The sequence below is a fragment of the Scylla paramamosain genome, chromosome 36 (genome assembly GCF_035594125.1).
Source record: "Scylla paramamosain isolate STU-SP2022 chromosome 36, ASM3559412v1, whole genome shotgun sequence".
Lineage (NCBI taxonomy): Eukaryota > Metazoa > Arthropoda > Malacostraca > Decapoda > Portunidae > Scylla > Scylla paramamosain.
Genome location: NC_087186.1, coordinates 12,961,217 through 12,980,883, shown reverse-complemented (window position 1 = coordinate 12,980,883; position 19,667 = coordinate 12,961,217). Strand labels below are relative to the sequence as shown.

At 40.4% G+C, this 19,667-nt stretch overlaps 1 protein-coding gene across 5 annotated transcripts in view; it reads left to right on the top strand.

The window, feature by feature from the left end:
* LOC135091002 (glutamate receptor ionotropic, kainate 2-like) overlaps nt 1–16,980 on the top strand; it is a 122,806-nt gene extending 105,826 nt beyond the window's left edge. For 3 of the 5 annotated variants that reach the window (XM_063988284.1, XM_063988286.1, XM_063988283.1), the window contains 12 exons: nt 2,473–2,625; nt 3,844–3,948; nt 4,099–4,212; nt 4,899–5,105; nt 5,610–5,833; nt 6,771–6,908; nt 7,752–7,949; nt 8,916–9,018; nt 9,235–9,364; nt 9,858–9,982; nt 11,324–11,476; nt 11,660–16,980. In XM_063988284.1, the coding sequence (XP_063844354.1) occupies nt 2,473–2,625; nt 3,844–3,948; nt 4,099–4,212; nt 4,899–5,105; nt 5,610–5,833; nt 6,771–6,908; nt 7,752–7,949; nt 8,916–9,018; nt 9,235–9,364; nt 9,858–9,982; nt 11,324–11,476; nt 11,660–11,827 (1,818 nt within the window). In that variant the 3' untranslated portion in view covers nt 11,828–16,980. Of the gene's footprint in view, nt 1–2,472; nt 2,626–3,843; nt 3,949–4,098; nt 4,213–4,898; nt 5,106–5,609; nt 5,834–6,770; nt 6,909–7,751; nt 7,950–8,915; nt 9,019–9,234; nt 9,365–9,857; nt 9,983–10,406; nt 10,523–11,323; nt 11,477–11,659 lie in introns of those variants that run through there. The other 2 variants (XR_010262241.1, XM_063988285.1) reach the window with 2 other exon arrangements.
* The last annotated feature ends 2,687 nt before the right edge of the window (nt 16,981–19,667 follow it).

Sequence of the window (19,667 nt, the reverse complement as noted above, 5' to 3'; positions counted from 1 at the left end):
TTCCAGTGGCTGGCGTTGTAACTTTGTGCGTCGAGTTGAGGCTTCGCGACGCTTCACAAGCATCTCGACCCGATGCGGAGCGAAGCGAAACGGGAAGGGAGAGAGGCGTGCTGAGTGTCGTAAAACTTTGAGGGCCCAAGTTATTATAGTGTCCCGGAAGTTATCGAGAGAGAGAGAGAGAGAGAGAGAGAGAGAGAGAGAGAGAGAGAGAGAGAGAGAGAGAGAGATTGATGATAATGATAAGCCGTCGTAGAGAGAGAGAGAGAGAGAGAGAGAGAGAGAGAGAGAGAGAGAGAGAGAGAGAGAGAGAGAGAGATAACACACTGATTGATAGATAGTAATTTATCGTCGTCGTCATAGAGAGAGAGAGAGAGAGAGAGAGAGAGAGAGAGAGAGAGAACACAAACGCACTCTTTCCCTCCTCTCTCTCTCTCTCTCTCTCTCTCTCTCTCTCTCTCTCTCTCTTCCTATTTTTCCACTCCGTAAAAACAAAGGAAGCTGTGCATTAGTGGAATCCAGTCCCTTTTCCTGCCCTTAATGCCGCGAAGACCGCCCTCTGTAGCTCCTCCGCCTCCTCCCGCGCTGCCGCCCTCACCACTTTCAGGAGAAAGACTGTAAGGGCGGAAATAAGAAATGAAGCAATAGGATTTTCGACCATAGAGTGTTGAAATAGCCGCTTGTATCACTTATACATAGAGATAGAGAGAGAGAGAGAGAGAGAGAGAGAGAGAGAGAGAGAGAGACCGCACTGTCACATCCAATCTATCAAGAAAATGAAATTGGGACTCCAAGCAGAAGTTGTGAAAAAATTGTCTCTTTCCTTTTCATGAGTTTTTTTTTTCTGTTTTCATGCTCCAGTAAAAAGTTCTTTGGTCATTTATTACGTATTCAACACATTCATTGAAGATCTTAACGGTGTACTATGAAACAATAAATATATAGTTTGATTTTTACGGTAACTGTCGTAATATTTTTAATGCAAGTAAAGAGAGAGAAAAAAAAAATTGCTTACGTAAGATTCAGGCAATTGCTTCTCCATTAAAAGCTGAAGTGAAAGTTGGAAAAGAAGGTTAAAGTTGACGAGGAATTTAAATTTTATACATGGCCTAAACTTCCTCTTTGGAAAGCACAGAATCAACTCTTACCTCCATTCCCTCCTCCCTATCTCTCCCTCACACCCTCACTCCCTCCCCATCCACCTCGCCACGTCTCACAGCCATCCGCATTCCTATCCTCATCTGCTCTACCCTCTCCTATCCGACACCCGTAGGACTAACTTCCTTGCATGCATCCTTCCTTCCTTCCTCCCTTCCATTCTTCCTTCATTGCTCTCCTTTCCTCCTTTCCCATTCCTTCCTTCCCATCTGACACACACACACGCACACACACACACACACACCAGCTCAGTGTTAATTGCTCGCAAAATTCTAGTCAAAATTTTTAAAACAACTTGCACGAGATTTGTGAAGGGAAGACGAAGACGGAAAGGACTTGTGTTGTGTTTCCCGGGCGGCAGAAACAACAGCAACAACTACAGCAACAACAACAACTACCACTACAACAGCGAGTTCTACAATTTCTACTACAACAGTTTCTCCTGCTGCTACCACTACTACTATTACTACACTACTCATACTGCTACATCTTTTTATTATATTATATACTATTTCTTTGCATCCTCATTCCTAGTAATAGTTATAATAATAATAATGATAATAATAATAATAATAATAATAATAATAATAATAATAATAATAATAATAATAATAAAGTTAGTCACACAACATTCTACTCAACATCATTGACATGCACGCAGCGACTCACAAAATAGACATCTTGATAATAATAACAGTTTAACGCACACTCATCATCAAGCCACGAATCATTTACACGCTGTCGTGAATAAGATACTTTCCCCCGTCAGCCCCCTCAAATAGCTTTTTTTTTTCGTGCCTCCTTTTCAAATATATTACGTCTGGTATTTCTTCAACCCCTTAAAAAAAAAAAATTATCTTATGTGTTAGATAAAGATCCTAATCTAAAGTGGGTAACATGCATTCTTTCCTGTGGCGGGCTGTGGCTGTGGCGACGTGGGACTGTGGTGGGACTATGCTGTGGTGTACATATGCCTATGTGGCGCCCCGGTGGTCCTGACGCTGTTTGGATTCTGCGCCTGTGGTGTGGTGGCTCGTGATGTCTCCGTGATGCTCCCCTCTATGACGTCGCCTTCTGTTCCTGCGGCGCTGAAAAAAAAAAAAAAAAATCTTTCATCCTCGACTTTTGTTGTCATCACTCAATCCGCCCATTTGATGTCTACTCGCGGCCATTCACTGCTCTCTTCTTACTGCTAACCCCTGAAACCTGATCTCCCTTTCACTTAATCACCATCTCCACCACTGCGTGTCTTATGGGGTCGTGGACTTCATTGCAACCACGCCATCACACCACCAAAACTTCACGTGCTGGCCGCAGACCGAAACAGCCCTTATGTATGACGCTGTGAAGTTGTTTGTGCTGGCCATGCGAGCCCTCGACAACTCCACCACCGTCACCATCTCCCAGCTGCGATGTGAGGGAGAGCAGGCGTGGATACATGGCAACTCCCTCATCAACTACATGAAGTTGGTAAGTGTGTGTGTATGTGTGTGTGTGTGTGCCCCGTATTGATAAACACTGCTCTCTCACCACGACCATTTTTAAAGGTTAAAGAGGTGATTAGCTGGATTCTTAAGCGTGTTTCCCTTTTTGATAATGCGGGAATCTTGTTAATCTGTCACTAGAACAGAGAGAGAGAGAGAGAGAGAGAGAGAGAGAGAGAGAGAGAGAGAGAGAGAGAGAGAGAGAGAGAGAGAGAGATTAAACAAACAGGAAAAGATAAGCAGAAAGGAGGATGAAGAGAAGGAAGGATCAAGAGATATTCGTAGTAGGAAGGAGGTGAATAAGAGTTAAAGAAAACAGCGGAAACTAAAAATTACTGGAGTTAATGAGAAGGAAATGAAAAAGATAAATTGTAGGTAGGAAAATAATATGCAGAAAAAGAGAAAGATGAAGAGGTGTGTGAAAGTATCCAGAGAGAGAGAGAGAGAGAGAGAGAGAGAGAGAGAGGTAATAGGGAGGAAAAAGAGGCACTGATTGAAGGGAGTAGAATGTATTAGAGAGGAAGGTGGAGGGAAAATGAGAACTTGGGTACGATTGAAAGGTTCTGAGAGTGAGTGAGAAAGCGGGAGGAGACAAGAGGAAAGAAGGCGTAGAGGGGAGGGAGGGGGGTAGGGGGCTGATATAGAGGGAAGAGGAGAATGGAGAGGACTGCTGGTGGGAGAATAAAGAGAATCGTAAGATAGGAGTAGAGAAGAATGGTTGCCAGGAAGAGACCAAGGAAAAGGGAGAAGAAAGGAATCGATAGTTTATGGATTACTGCACCCGTAAATGAAGGGACGCCGAAGATGGGAGAGGCAAGCCATAGAGTATTATAATTATTGCAATCGTAACATAAAACTTCCCAGAAAATAATAATAACAACAGAAGCAAATGAAGATAACATATAGTGGCTGAAAATTAATGGAAGATTGCAGTAGAAAGAGTAAAAATTGCAGTAAGATCATAATTAGCACTATGACATTTGTTACTCACACTAAATTACTTTATGGAGGGAAAATAGAACTACTGCACTTAATAATGATAAAAAAGACACTACCTCACTCCAGCTCCTGACACTGGCTTCTTTCTAAAATATAAATTATATGCAATTTACCTCCAATCACTTTACAAACATCTGTCTTACTGTCTGAAGGAGGGACCATGGCTGGGAGTCAAAGTGTTAATGCAGAGATGTGTTGTTTGCAGGAGAAGCTGTTGGGATACACAGGACACATTGAATTTGACTCCGATGGGTTCAGGACAGACTTCACCATGGACATTATACAACTGGGCCCCAACAACTTGACCAAGGTGAGTGTGCTGGTATGCTGGTGTGTACTTGTGGTTGTACTGAGTTAGGTTTTAATTTGATAGGGAGGGTTTTAATGCTGCTCCCTCTGTCAGCTTTGATATACAAGGTTTGTTTGAGTCACTCCCTCTGTCCCTCCCTCTTCCCAACAGGTGGGATCGTGGAACAGAAAGACAGGAACCAACTACACCAGGACCCAGAATGAGACCATAAAGGACGTCATTCAAGGCCTGCATAACAAGACACTCATTGTGACCTTCGCCTTTGTAAGTATTTTTGGTTTCTTTCCTTGAATCAAGTAAAATTTTTTTTTGGTAAACTGGGAACTTCCTGCCTGCTTCTGTACTTCCTCCTGTCTATGACTTAACCCTTTCACTGTGATAAATGCCAATTCTGAGCACAAAAAACAATGTACAGAGTCTTTATAAGCATCTGCAAAAGATACAAGGATAAAAAAAAGAATAGATTTTGCAATCTTTAGCCAGTACACTGTTTGGAAGTGGCTTTAGAACAAAAAAAAAAAAAAAAAAAAAAATTTGAGAGTGGCCAGTGATTAAAGAAAGATGTGGCAGATTGCAGTGTTCCTCCTCCTTCTCCTCTTCCTATTCTTACTTTCATTATTTGTCTGTAGTTAACCCTTGATTATACTCCTTATTCTATTACTCTTATCTTCCATCTATTTTTCCTAGTATTTCCATTTTCTTCACTTCTCCTTTCCTCCTTCCTTCCCTTCTCTCAGTAACCCATCAGAGCAACTTTCTGTCATCCCCTTACCAGTGAAAAGGGGATAAAATTAAAAAGATGACAAATAAGTACTCGTTTATACAGCAACAAATTATTCCTACATCCCTTCACCTCTCCTTTGCCTTCCCAAGAACAAAATTAAGAGATAACAAATACTTAAGTACTCACACACACAGCAACAATACTAATCCCTCTTGCGCTTCCCCAGAATGACCCATACATCATGCTGAAGGAGAGTGCTGAGCAACTGAATGGGAATGACCGCTATGAGGGTTTCTGCATCGACCTCCTCAACCACATCGCAGGCATTCTCAAGTTCAAATACGAGTTAGTGCCAGTGCCGGGGAATGCTTACGGCACCAGGAACAAGACGACTAACAAGTGGAACGGCATGTTGAGGGAGCTGATTGAGGAGGTGTGTGGGGAAGGGTATGAGAGGTAATGGGTGTGTGGGAAAGAGTATGTTAGAGCTAGTAGAGTTATGTGTGGGAAAGAGTATGTTAAGAGAGATGATTGAGGTGTGTGTGGTAGGGCAGAGTATACTAAGAGAGCTGGTGGAAGTGTGTGGGAAGAGTATGTTAAGAGAGCTGATTGAGATGTGTGTGGAAGTGCAGAGGAGAAGAGGAAGAGGAGGAATTTAAAAAGATAATGAAAAAAGAAGAGACAGAAATTAATGAAAAGAGAACAAAGAATTTAAGAAGGTAATAAAAGAGAAAAGAAGGAAGAATACCCACCCTATCATGGCACTACACACACACACACACACACACACACACACACACACACACACACACACACACACACACACACACACACACACACACACACACACACACACACACACATACAAACTCTTCATACACTCCCATTTCTCACCCAGACACCTTAACACCCCCCCACCCCCCTTTCCCCCCGACAGAGAGCGGAGATGGCAATAACAGATCTCACCATCAATTACGAGAGAGAGGAGGCGGTGGACTTCACAATGCCCTTCATGAACCTCGGCATCTCCATCCTGTTCAAGAAGCCGCAGAAGATGGCACCCTCCCTCTTCTCCTTCCTCTCACCGCTGTCCTTGGAGGTGTGGATGTACATGATCACTGCCTATGTTGGAGTGTCCATCCTCCTGTACATCCTAGCCAGGTGAGGAAGTGCTGGTGTGTGCAGGAGTGTTTTGTCTCAGATGGGTTCTCCTTTTCCTCTTCCTTCGTGTTTCTCTTCTGCTGTTCTGTTTTCTATTCTTCGTAATTAAATTTTTTTTTTTGTTTATTGCTAGATAGATTTTTTTTTCCTAATCATGCTATTCTATTTTCTATCCTTCATAATTAAAGTCCTGTGTTTTTTAGGTTTATTGCTAGGTTTTTTTTGTAATCATCCACCAGTTTTTAGACATACTACAGTCCAATAAAGTAGTTTTATAGTGTGTGCATCTGTGTGTACACCTTTTACAATGCTCTGATGATTAGGAAAGGACAATTAACCACAGCAATGAAATGGTGAGGGTTTCACAAAGATTGAGAATAAGTAAGGATAAGATAGACATTAATTTTTACAATCCTCTGAATGGTGATAAAGGACATTCGTAGGGGCGAAATGATTAAGAGTTCCACAGAGATCAGGAATAAGCAGAGATAAGATACACGTTAATTTTTACAATACTCTGAATAATGAGAAGGGACAACCATAGCAGTGAAAAGGTTAAGAATGCCACTAAAACTAAGAACAACTGGGGGATAAGATAAGTAAAGGTAGTCGTCAGATTGTGAATTCTCCCCTAAGACATTTTGTGCAATATAACATCACTTCCTGGAACACCTGTATGCTTTGGCCCATTCATAGCTATTTGGTACATTTGCCCATAATCAGTAACCACTCTGGGGTATTTCTTTTGCTTTACAGACACCTCCAAATGTTAAACGTACTAGAAATTGCAAGATTTATTCCTTTCCATCTCTTTATCTCTTCTAGGAGCTTATAAATATTTCATACATTGCTTCTAGTGCCATTAATTGTTGTTTATTGTAGTGTAAGACTTAATTAACACAAGACCCATTGCTGTATATCCTTGTCTCCCATGCAGGTTCACGCCGTATGAGTGGCAGAACCCTCATCCGTGTGATCCCGAACCGGACACTCTTGAGAACCAGTTTACCATCCTCAACTGCCTCTGGTTTGCTATTGGTTCCCTCATGCAGCAGGGGTGTGACTTCTTACCTCAGTGAGTTCTGTGTTGTTATATCTTGGCTTCATACATAATTATTTATACATAATTGTCTTTTCTGTTTCTCTCTCTTTTTTTTGTGTGTAATTCTGGTTTTTGCTATCTTTTTCTCATGATTTTTTTTATCTAATATTTTTTGTTTTGATTTTCTTTTTCTTTTTTATAGTTTATGTATTTTTATATTGGTAATATCTAGGTGTCTCTTGTGTTTTTCATTTTTCTTTTATAATTCTTTGTTTCTTTGTTTCTTTCTGTTTGACTTTGTGTTTTTGATCTGTAACATTTTCTTCTTTATCATCTATGTATGCTTAGTATCTTCTAACTTTATTTTTTTAGCTTTTTTTTTCATGATTCTGTGCTCTTATGTGTAACTTTGTTTTGTTTATTTCTTCTCTTTTGTAATTGTGCTTTTAACATCTTACTTTGTCCCTTTTGTTTTTTTAATATTTTTCCTCCTTTTTATGTATTTTCTACCTGTAATTCCATCCCTTCAGATTAGGAAGTTTTCCCTCTGTCCATTGTGTCATAATCCATATTTTTTGCTATTTTTTTATTTATTTATTTATTTATTTATTTATTTTTTTCACACCAAATGAATCAAAAACTGTACCTTTTGTCACTATTTACGTTTTCAAATCCTCAACACATAGTCTCCCCAGCACACAGTCTCCCCAGCACACAGTCTTCCAAGCACACAGTCTCCCCAACACACAGTCTCCCCAGCACACAGTCTTCCAAGCACACAGTCTCCCCAACACACAGTCTCCCCAGCACACAGTCTCCCCAGCACACAGTCTCCTCAGCACAGTCTCCCCAGCACACAGCCTTCCCATGTTCCAGAGCTGTGTCGACGCGCATGGTGGCCGGCATGTGGTGGTTCTTCACACTCATCATGATCTCATCGTACACGGCCAATCTTGCTGCTTTCCTCACTGTGGAGCGCATGGAGTCCCCTATTGAGAATGCTGAGGATCTTGCCAACCAGGACAAGATTAAATATGGTTCAATGGCGACTGGCACCACTTACGCCTTCTTCAGGCAGGTTGTGGAAGGAGTACCTGAGAATAGAGAAGGGAAGGGTTGAAATGAGATAAGGGGAAAGTTGGTAAAGGTGAGGTGGGTGAAAGAAAAGGAAAAGTATATTTAGATCAGGGTATAGAAATAGAGAATTCATTAACAGAAGGAAAAGGTTGAAATGAGATCAGGGGAAGGTTGGAATATAGAAAAATTAAGATAGATAACTCAATACTGTATTTAGCAATTAAGAGGAAAGAAAGAAATGAGTCAGAATAAGATTGGGAGAAGGTTGGCAATGGTCACAAGGAGATGAGTTAGATTGGTATGTGGGAAAAGAAATTAAGATGTAGAAATTAATGGTGTACTGAGTCATTTATAGTCATTTAGAGTAAAGAAAGAAATTGCTTAAATTATGAGAGAGACAATGCTGGTAATGGCAACAAGAGCATTTGAGATCAGAAAAGAGACTGAAATTAGAAAAAAGTAGGAAATCCAATACATACAATTTCATTTACTATAACCATTCTTGAATAGAAGTACATTAGTGGCCAGAAGTTGAATAATGTGGCACTCACTTCCACAATGTTTTGCCTTCAGCTTTTATTCCTCTGATCTGCTAAGAACCTACAAGTTGTCAGGTTTTGTAAGATGACAGTCAGATCACAGGACTTGACCCTTTCATTGCAATATACAGAAATTCTCATCTATACAAGCAATGTATGAAATCTGTATAACCACCTACAAGAAAAACAGGAATAAAACAAAGAGTAGATTTTTCAATTTTTTACCAGTAGAGTGTTTAGAGGTGGCTGTGGAACAAGGAAAAATGTCTCAGAGTGCTTAATAATGAAGGAAAGATGTGTTAAATAGCAGTGAAGGAGTTAAGACAGTGAGAAGACACAGAAACAGCAAGAGTGGAGAAGGTTATTTGACTTCACATCTGCTTGGCCACTATCCTTCACCACTGTTCTCCCTCCACCCTCACAGAGACTCCAGCCTTCCCACTTACGTCAGGATGTGGAACTTTATGAAGGATGCCAAACCTTCTGTGTTCGTCAACTCAAACCAGGAGGGCGTGAAGAGAGTCCAGGTGTGTGTGTGTGTGTGTGTGAGAGAAACTTGTGGTGACTTTGTGTGTTTGTGTCTTAAATGTACACTGTTGTAGATAGAATTGATTGCACATGGCTAATTTATGGTAATTCTCTCTCTCTCTCTCTCTCTCTCTCTCTCTCTCTCTCTCTCTCTCTCTCTCTCTCTCTCTCTCTCTCTCTCTCTCTCTCTCTCTCTCTCTCTCTCTCTCTTTCAGGAATCCAATGGCAAGTACGCTTACCTCATGGAATCCACATCCATTGAGTACGTCATTGAGAGGAACTGTGACCTCACTCAGATTGGTGGCCTGCTGGACTCCAAAAGTTATGGCATTGCACTACGCAACCGTGAGTCACAGAGAGCAGATGCCGCTGCCGTAATGGGAACAATTAATCAGAAGTGCATATAGAAGATGTTAGCTTTTGTGAACATAAAGTAAAGATGCCATCCCTAGACTCAGAAAAATACATAACATTCTTATCTCTCATGGGAGTATCATGCAGTTATCTTCCATTGAGTGTTTAGGGAGTTGTGTGAGGTGTGGATGAGTGTGTTCATTGCCTGCTGCTAATTCTGTGTACTTTCCATGCACTGCTACTTTGCTACAACCACTTTCACAGCACACTTCCACCACCCATCAATGTGTTATTCTGCTTTCATCTATAGTGTCTCCACCATCACCATTTTGCTAATCTCTACCATACCTCCAACATTTTCCTACCTCCTCTCTACCCTTCTGTCACTTCTTCCCTTTCTTTACCACCACCACCACCACCACCACTTGCCATCTCTCTCCCACTGTCTCCCTACTAACACCCCCTCCTCCCACTAACCCCACAGGCTCCCCCTACACCAGTGCCATCAGTAGTGCCATCCTCGCCCTCCAGGAGTCCTCCACCATTGAGTTACTTAAACGCAAGTGGTGGAGTAACCGCAAGGAGGATAAGAGGTGTCCTAATAATAAGGTAATGTGTTGTGGCTCCTCTCATCATCATCGGCACACTTGTTTATTTTTATTTTTATACACTATTCACTTAGTTGTTTTGTTTGTATGCACTTTCATTCATGTATTTGTGTATATTTGTGTATTTTTTGTAAGTTATCCACATCCCTTTTTTTTTTCAGATTTGTTATTTTTTCAGTCATCCTTCCACTTCTCTTCTTTTGTTCCTCTTTTCACTGTCCTTCATTCCACCTCCATGTCCTTCTGCATCTATTTCTGTATCTATTTTCATATATTTGTAAGTTATCCACTTCTATTTTTTTTCAGACCCTCGTTTCTTATTTTTTTAGTCATCCTTCCACTTCTCTTCTTTCATTCCTCTTTTCACTGTCCATTCCACCTCCATGTCTCCCTGCCATCATCTGCAGTAACCGTTCCACCTCCAGGCTCCACCTACAAGAGCAAGCTAGATGAGGCAATCTTGGCACTGCAGGAGAATGGAACGCTGCACATTCTGAAGGAGAAATGGTTCAAGCAAAAGAGAGGGGGAGGGAAGTGTAAGGTAAAGTAGAGGAAGGGAGGCTCAGTGGTGCACTGTGACTGACTCGAGCTGGGCAGTGAGTCAGTGGTGGGTGTGTTTGGAATGCAGCTGCTACTACTAACCTGTTTTTAAGAATCTCAACCTATATTGATGAAAGTATGGGTGATTTTTGGGGTTTATTATGTACCTGGTGTTTTCTGAATAGTCTATTAAAGGGAAACTTCTGCTTTCTATTGTTCAGTATCATCCTTCACTTTAAGGTTTTTGATATTGATGGTAATTAAAAGAAAATATCCCAGTTTGTGACACAGTGTTTAGTGTGCATGCCTGACTCAGTTGTTGTAACAGTGAGTTGTGAGTGGCTAACACCTGTGTGGGTGTCAGCTTGTTGTGTAAGTGTTGGTTCCTTAATGGGAGTTGAGGAAGAATCTGTAATTTGATGTATTCTTTAGGTTTTGTTACAGATATTAATGGAAAGGCAGCATTCAGTAACTTAATTTTTTTTTTGTCATATTTGAGATGGATTTTATGTAAGCAATAATACGTCTTTGGTTTCAGTTACATATTATAATGGCATGACAATATTTAGATCATAATTTCTGTTCATATCACATTTGGAAATGAATTTTTATGCATAAAGTCTTTAAATGGAATACAAAGCCACAGGAGTAATACATAAGAAAATTATTCATATTTTCCAACTTAATGCACAGCAAAACAACATGACAAACACTGACAATAATTATGACACATGCATAAAGAGGTGAGCAGGGAGAAGAAGAGGAGAAAACAAACACTAACAAAAACGCTCACCACCAACAGGAGGAGGCGGGCGGGAGCAGCATGGCCAGTGAGCTGAACCTGTCAAACGTGGGCGGTGTGTTTGTGGTTCTGATGGGCGGGATGGGGCTGGCACTGGTGGTGGCGATTGGAGAGTTCCTCTTAGAGTGCTGGGATATCGCTAAGGAGGACCAGGTGAGTGGCGAGGAGGAGTGTGGGGTGAGTGAGATGGGTGTGAGGATAAGAGCAAATGATGAATGGTGCTAAAGAATGAGAAAGTGCAAAAAATTAAGTAAAGATGAGGAAGAAAAGGTGGGTAAGGAGTAGAAAGGGAAAGCAAATGAGGTAAAAGTGATAATGTTCATTGTCCCATTGCAGATTCCACTGATGAAAGTGCTAAGCAATGAGTTACGGTTTGTCTTCAAGTGTAGGGGTTCCTCCAAGCCAGTGAGGAAAAAAGCATCAGAATCGGAGGCTGCCAGCACCAGCAACAACATATACGGCTCTGATGTCTACAACTACACCAGCAAGAATAACTTCACTTGATTGCCGGATGTGACGTCGCGCCATGACGTCACAGAAGAAGAGCTCGGTCAGTGGGCACTGCCTAACTACATCCCACCGCCACCCTCCCCTGTCATCCACGGCAGCAACGCCTCTGCTCAGGGCCACTGCCCCCACCTCCACCACCACCACCACACCCATGTTCCTGAACCTTCCAGTCCCCACCACCACCAGCACTCCACCCCTCATGCATCCTACACCAGCCACTGCACCACTCCCTGCAACCACAACAACTCCTCCATATCTTACTGTGTCCCCAGTCGAGAGACATCCCCCTCGGTGAACCACAGCGAGGAGACGTGTGATGCGGCCAGTGTGAAGCAGAGCAAGGAGTGGTCGTAGGCAGCATAGGAAAGCTCTGCTGCTTGTTGAGAGAAAGACAGGATATTTCCCCACACTTTGGACTAAGAAAAGATAATGGCTGTATACTAACTCATAAAGAAAATACTAGGTTTCTAGACACCTTGAACATAGTATGTAAAGAGATGAATGGGTTCCAAGTCTACGAGTATACTGTAAACTAAATATGTCCTCAGAATAGCAGGCTTAATCTAAAACCTTCTTTTCACTTTGTAGGTGAAGAATGAGACACTTAACATCCTTCCATTAGTTTATGATGACAACAACACTTCCTCGGTACCTACTGTGTCCTCTTCTCTTGTTCCCAATGAGGGAACACTGTAAACATCTTTGTTTTACACCAGTCTTTATGAAGCAGCTAAATTATCTGCTTCTGTATGCTTATGAATGACATCAGCTTAACACATAAGTACTGTAATATTAGGATCAGAATACATTATACATTCCAAGTTCTGAAATCTGCAATGCTTTGTTTCAGAAAGTATTGTTTCACTCATAATACAAATTAAAAAAGAGGCACGTGTCCAATATGATGGAGTGCTGTATGCAGAAAACAGCAAGTTGGTGAGGACATTATGTTGTGCTGAGTGGCATTCATCTGTATTGTGATGCCACGCCACTCTGCAGCAGATTCAAAACATGATGTACAGATGAGAGGACAAGGTGTTAGTGTACAACTTAGAGTATAGATACTGAACACCAAGGACCACTGAAGGTATTGTATGTCCTTTATGCTACCCTTTAACAGTAGACCACGTTAGCACCTACAAGCACACAAACACACACACACACACACACACACACACACACACACACACACACACACACACACACACACACACACACACACACACTTGGGAATTTCAGAAATATCAAGTACTTAGGCTATGATGATAATATTTTGCTGTTTAGTTGTTGAAAAAGCCACTCGTGGAGGTGTTTAAGAGTGTGATAGGAGAGAGAGAGAGAGTGCAGAGGCTGGACACCCTCACTACCTCACCCACTCAGTCCCACCCTGTTCCCTTACCTCTCCGAGCTCTTGTGAGTTGTGGCTTTTGTTATTTTATGGGACTTGTTTGGGCTATGTAGTGTCACTGTAGTACTCACACTGGTGAGCTGTGGAAGGTGAGCCACATTTGTACCACACAGACAGCTTGGCAGATGTGTTATTTTGAGGAGAGTTGCATCAAACCTAATTATTCTGGTGGACTGTGCAGATACTGTCATGTCATGAACATGCTTAACATTTCTTGAAGTTTTCTCCTGCATGTGAGTGTGGGAGTGTAAATCACAGTGACATACATCTGCTCCCTTTGGGGACTTTGGATGTACAAAGTACATCATTTGTGGGATGTGTTACATCCTTGTGTATATATTTTACAGTGCACTTTGCTTCAGCTGAAGAGTGAGCAGCAGTGTGCAGAGAGCCACCAGTCTAAGTGTTACTGTTCTCAGTGCTGCAGACATAGGCTGCATATCTGTGTGTGTTATAGACTTATATTTTCAGATTATCTTTGTTGAGTTTAAGAATTGCACAAGGTGCAGTTGTTGAGAAGGTGATATAGCTTTTTTTTTTTTTTATATTACTCTTATCTTTGAATTTTGGGTCCTAGTGGGACACTTGTCATGTGACAAACCATTTGCTGTGTCATAATGATACAGATATCATTAATGTTTGTGTATGGCAGCCTAAGGCTGTGTTGCTGACTACACTTGTTTAGCCATTTCATAATGATTTTATCAAGGAATCAGTTCATTTCTTTCACATCACTGTAGATTTTCTGTGGTCTGTTGCAATCTTTATTGTGATAGACTGCAAGACAAACCTCACACCCATCGTCACCATTGCCAGCACTGTCACCACTGTTACTTCCATCATGATAGCCGAGACATCCTTCATCCCATCACCTCTGCATGCAGTATTGTTTTTAAGTTGTGGAAGTAACTTGATTTCTTAACCTCTAGTCACTCAGAACTCTTCATCACACTTGCAGCATTCTAGTGTTATATTAGCATTGCTATAACAACAATTCCCAGTAATATCTTAAGAACATAATACAAAGTTGTCAGTATTGTATGTCCCCATTGCTGTTGTGTATTGTGTAGTTTGAAATGCATCTGGGTCTTATGGTTCTCATGTGTTGTGTGTCTTGGGAAACCAGGACAAATTAAAGATGGAGATTGTCAGTTATGAGTTATTGTATATAGGTAGTTGGTAGAAGGACGTATGTGAGCCGTGGAGGTATTTGTAAGTGTTAGTATGTACGCACATTCTGAGAACATTTTAAGGGACGTCAGTTTAAACATGTATTTGTTATGGGCAGATCCAGGGTTTTTGTAATGGAAGCATGAGTGTGCCAGTGATGATTGGGTGAAGGAAGGTGCCATCAGGGAAGACGTGGGAGGTCCGCCATGCCTGTCAGTGTTGTAATGTATGTGTGGGAGCATCAAGGCTCAGTGCATGCCATGCCTGACATGATACACTTGAGGTCATGAAATGCTTATAGAATCAATTAATTGTTTTGTCACGACTTTATTGTTTCTCCAACTTTACATCATTCATTGTTGAAAGATTAAAGTTACAATGTATGGTTGTATAGAACTCACAAGCGTCAGTGATGAGAAAGTGCTTTGTATATACTGTACCTGCATATACTTGTCCACAGACACCTTGGATTTGTTTCTGACCATACATGTGTATACTGATTACCTGCCTATTCTTTGGAAAGGATTTAGGGTAGCAGTTGACACAGAGAAAGACTGTGTAGTTAGACCAATGGATGTGTGGCATGACAGAAAACTGGTGGAATGAATTGTCAAGGGATTGACTTAAGAAATACAAGAGAACATGTGATGTCTTGAATGAAAAACTCTGTAGAGAGCGATGAAGACTAAATAGATGAATGTGAAGTGCTATGAGTGTGTGACATTTTCAGTGTAAGCAGAGCAGTGTGTCCATGGTTTGTCAGATAGAGAAGCTGTAGGTGAAGAGAAGTGACTGTGAGACATGAGTGAGTCAAGTCTGCCTCCTTTGGGCCTGAAGGTCAATGCTGCGGCTTGTGATAAAATGCTGCACAACCCCAAGACTGATTTATAAATATTGTTCATTGAGTTAATGATGTACCTTTGTATATTGTCCCAGCTTTTATGATGCAGTTATTGCACTGGAGTATAAGACAATATACATATAACTCTTGTTATATGTAATTGTATGTGTATTTCCACATGGGAACGAATAGCTATGGAATAAGTGCTTGTCTGTAATATGTGTTTGTACTAAATTTTTGCCTCTAATGAATCATCACCATTATGCCATCACCACCACCATCACCTCCCCTCCTTTCCATCACCACTCAGAGAAGTGTTGCAAAGTCACCCCCACAGCATGTGCCTGCCACACAAAAATGAACATAACGAGGGATAGAATGTATGGAAAAAAAAAAAAAAGACAGTTGTAGTGTGGTAGAAACCTAATGTCACCTATAGTGTCCACAACATAAACAAGGATTAATGTGCTGATGGAAAAACGTGTAAGTGGAGGCCAAGTATCTGAAGCAAGGAGGAAGTTTCTTGAGAGGGAGACATGGAGGCTCTTCTGCTGAGAGATAGAGATGAAAAAGAGATGTACACAAAGCTCCAGTATAATAGTAAAGTTCTGCCTCCTGGTTTTGAAAATCCCTCAAATGTCCGGAATTTCATCTTCCATCATTACTAACTGTTAAAAAATCACATTTATTAAATTTCTTTGGGTTGAAATGAGAGAGAGAGAGAGAGAGAGAGAGAGAGAGAGAGAGAGAGAGAGGTTCACCGAGTGGCAGCTGCTTTGGTTTGATTTCGGTCAAGACTGACGTGTATGGGTCCTGTATGAAGTCGGTGGTCGCAGCCTTCCCAACGCCGCCTCACTTGACGTCGCGCTCGCGCCTCAGTCTTTCACCAGCTCTGATTGGAGTCAGTTTGGATTACTGTTTGCGGCCTTGTGACCTCGTCATTACAACTATTGCTTGTTCTTGTCAAGATGCCCAAACGAAAGTGTAAATTCACTGCAGAGATGCAGAACAAACTCCCGTGCTTCAAAAAAGGCAGGGATGAGTGGGAAGCCGAGTGTTTGGTGTGTAAACCAGGAACATTTGTCTCACTGGCACATAAAGGCATTAATGACTTACAGTCACATGTGAGCTCTGAGAAACATAAGAGAGCAGTGCAAGAAGAGGGTTCATAAATAAAGATGATACATTATTTTATTATCAGCCATATGCAAAGGTAAATAAGTTGAGTTTCTTTTAATTAATTTACATGTTTTCCAGTATCATATCAGGACCATAATCAGGTGTTAGTGAAGGTGTCCGGAATTTTGATAGTTCATATATGGCAACCCTACATTATAAACAACATGTACTTTGTGGCAAGCTTACATTTTTAGAATTATAAATATAGTTGCAGTTATAGACAGTGTATGCATCTTGTATTACTGTATCCAGCATTTAAGAATACAGGATTGAACATAAACTGAGGAGCCAGAAGTCCTTGTGGAAAATATGTATCCCTCTACAATGCCTGTCCATCATTGGGTTCAACTTGTTACTGTTTCTAATGTCAGTATAGCAGATGAGTGGTGGAATGGCCTCTATTTATTATTGTCTTCCGTTCATGTTGTCTTTGGTCTCCCCTTCATGACCCAATGCTCCATATGCTCTACTTCGTTTTCTATGTGCTCACTATATGGAGTGTTGCCTCTCTTGTAATATACGTTGATAAATAAAGAAAACTAAGCCATATTTGTGAACTAGCTTATTGATGTTTGTCATGAGTTTTAAGTTATTATGCAAGAAAGAATTACCTAAAAAAAATTAAGGATTATGCATAATTAGTATGTATGTGTATTATTTTGAGCGAGGTTTCAAGACTTTTTTCCGATAATTTTGGATAATTCTTATGCCTTTATTAAGAAACGGCATCTCAGGATCTTTCCTTTTTTTTTTTCTTCCGTTTTGTTACCCTAGGCTAATGTTCCTCTTACAAGAAAAAGAAAAAAAAAAAGAGTAAGCGTATAAGAAATTAAGTAATGGAAGAGAAACAGAAAGGAGCATAAGTATAAGAAGTAAATGACAGGCCACAAGTAGTAAACAAGCATGTGGCTACACGTGTGATGTGTAGTGAGGCAAAACTTACACTTTCTTCATGCTACAGGTGAGTTGTGGGGATTATAAGCTAAGCAGGGTTGTAACATTGATTGGGTTCGTATAAACTTTATTTGCTTATTTATTTATTTCGCATTGTGTGGTGGGAAGAGACGATTCTTTTTTCACGGCTCTTCTTTTGCGTCTCAGTTTTATTTGTTAGGTAGTAATAGCAGTAGTACTAATACGGGATAAGGGGGTGGGGGTCACGGCCACAATTAGTTTAGGGCGTAACATTTTTCAGCCAAGGCAACCACAGTATATATCAGACTATAAGTGTCATTAGCCAAACCATTTCTTTTTACCACTGGAAATTATTATTACTCCAATTTATGTGCTGTAGTATCGCAAGGATGTATTCAGGGGCAATATTGATGTCTCTAAATATATAGATCTTGCTCAGGAGGAAGTGTAGAGTCTCCTCCCCTCCAAGGAGTTTAACGAGATAATTATGCTGGTAAACTCATTTAATCTTTCATGCTGCAGGGTTTTCAACAACCTCCAAACTGAGATTTCTCTTCCCTTACACCTCTTTTAAACCTTTCTGTACGATATGCAAGGCTTCACAGCACTGAAAGCCAAGGTGTGACATTTTTCAGAATCACCTGCACGAGAGAAGAGGAAAAAAAAAAAAAAAGTTTTGCAGTTTCTAGTGTGTATAATGTTTAAAGATGGCTGTAGAGCTTGGGGAAATGTCTCAGAATAGTTAAAGATTAAGGACAGGTGCCAAATACCAGTGAAAGGGTTAAAGTGGGCAGATGCGATCTTTTGAATATTTGATAGAAACAAATTGGAATGCTAATAATGTAACATAGATTAATTGATATTGGGTTGAGTCTTAGTCATTTAGAATTAACAGTTGTACTATCGATGACGATTGTTTCTAAAAGACATTACTGAATAGTTTTTTCCTAGCTTAAAAAAAAAAAAAAAAGTTTATAAGTAAGGTTTCCCCTTTAGCTTCGTTTTCTTATGTCCATATGTGTTTTCAGAAAATGGAAAGAGGGATAACTGAATTATCTTTTATTTTCTGTTGGTTTGCCTTGTGGTCTCCAACATACACTTTACCCAACAATTAATCATCACAGCCTGGCATGAGGTAATGCACTTACATGCAAGTTGAAAAAATGCAGAAAAAAACAACAATTGATACACGCTGACCGAACAAAGCAGGAAAAATCGTTAGAGGAGCCAAACGGGTGATTATACATGCAATAACTGTAAAATATGATTACTGCGCTGTTAAAATCTGTGCTTGTATTTCTTCCGTTCTCTATTTGGAGGACATTTTTTGCTCTTGAAATGATGAACTGTATTGTTATGAGAGGAACATAATTCTTGCTCTGTTTTAATTGCGTATTTTGTTAATAATAATAATAATAACAACAGCAATAATAGTAATAATATCGATCACTCTTTTGAATGGCTACCATCTTTCAATCTAAATTTGCACCAATTAAAATAAAGGCTATGATAAATATTGGATCGTCTTTGTTGGGAGTATCATCTTTCATTGGAGCTAAATTCACACTTGACAGTTATATGAGTCTAAGAAGCTACACCAGTCAAAAAGTTAAGGACACAGGCGTTTTCCCTAATGAGATCGTGGTAATTGACCTGCCCTCTTGTATTTTCTCACCACTGACGCTTCACTACCTGTATATAAACATGTTGAGATAAAAAGTAATATTCTTTTTATTTATTTATTTATTTTTTCTTATGGGAGTGACAGATAGTGAGCATTTTTCTCCCCAAATTTGTTTTCCTTTTCTTTTCTCTCGTGTATAACAGCCGACAAGAAAATGAATGAACGAATGAATAAATATATCAAATAACAAATGATTAAAAGAGTAAATAAATAACCTTTTCTTCGTTTCCACTTATTTACTCATTATTCCTTTGTTTATCTTCTCCATCCAAGGAGGAGACGAGAAGGAAACGAAGAAGAAGAAAAAAAAAAAAAAAAATAAAAGCTTAAAGAATCGCAAATAGAGTCTGGAGTTTAGTTACCGGAGGGGAAATAGCGGATGGCGGGTCGCGGTTTCGGGTTTAAGAGCGTGTCAGGGGATGTCTAATTCCACCTGAAGGCTATTTACAAGTTCCCAGGCACCTGCTCATTTTTCCCTTCCCAAAACACCGAACCTCCATTTTTTTCGAGGCATTCCTGTTCATTCTTAGGGCTGAAAACATTTCCAAAATCCGAGTGTTTCATTTCTCTCTCTCTTTCTCTCTCTCTTTTTTTTTTTTTCAGTGTTCGTTCCCCAGCGGAGAGGAGAGAGGAGGGA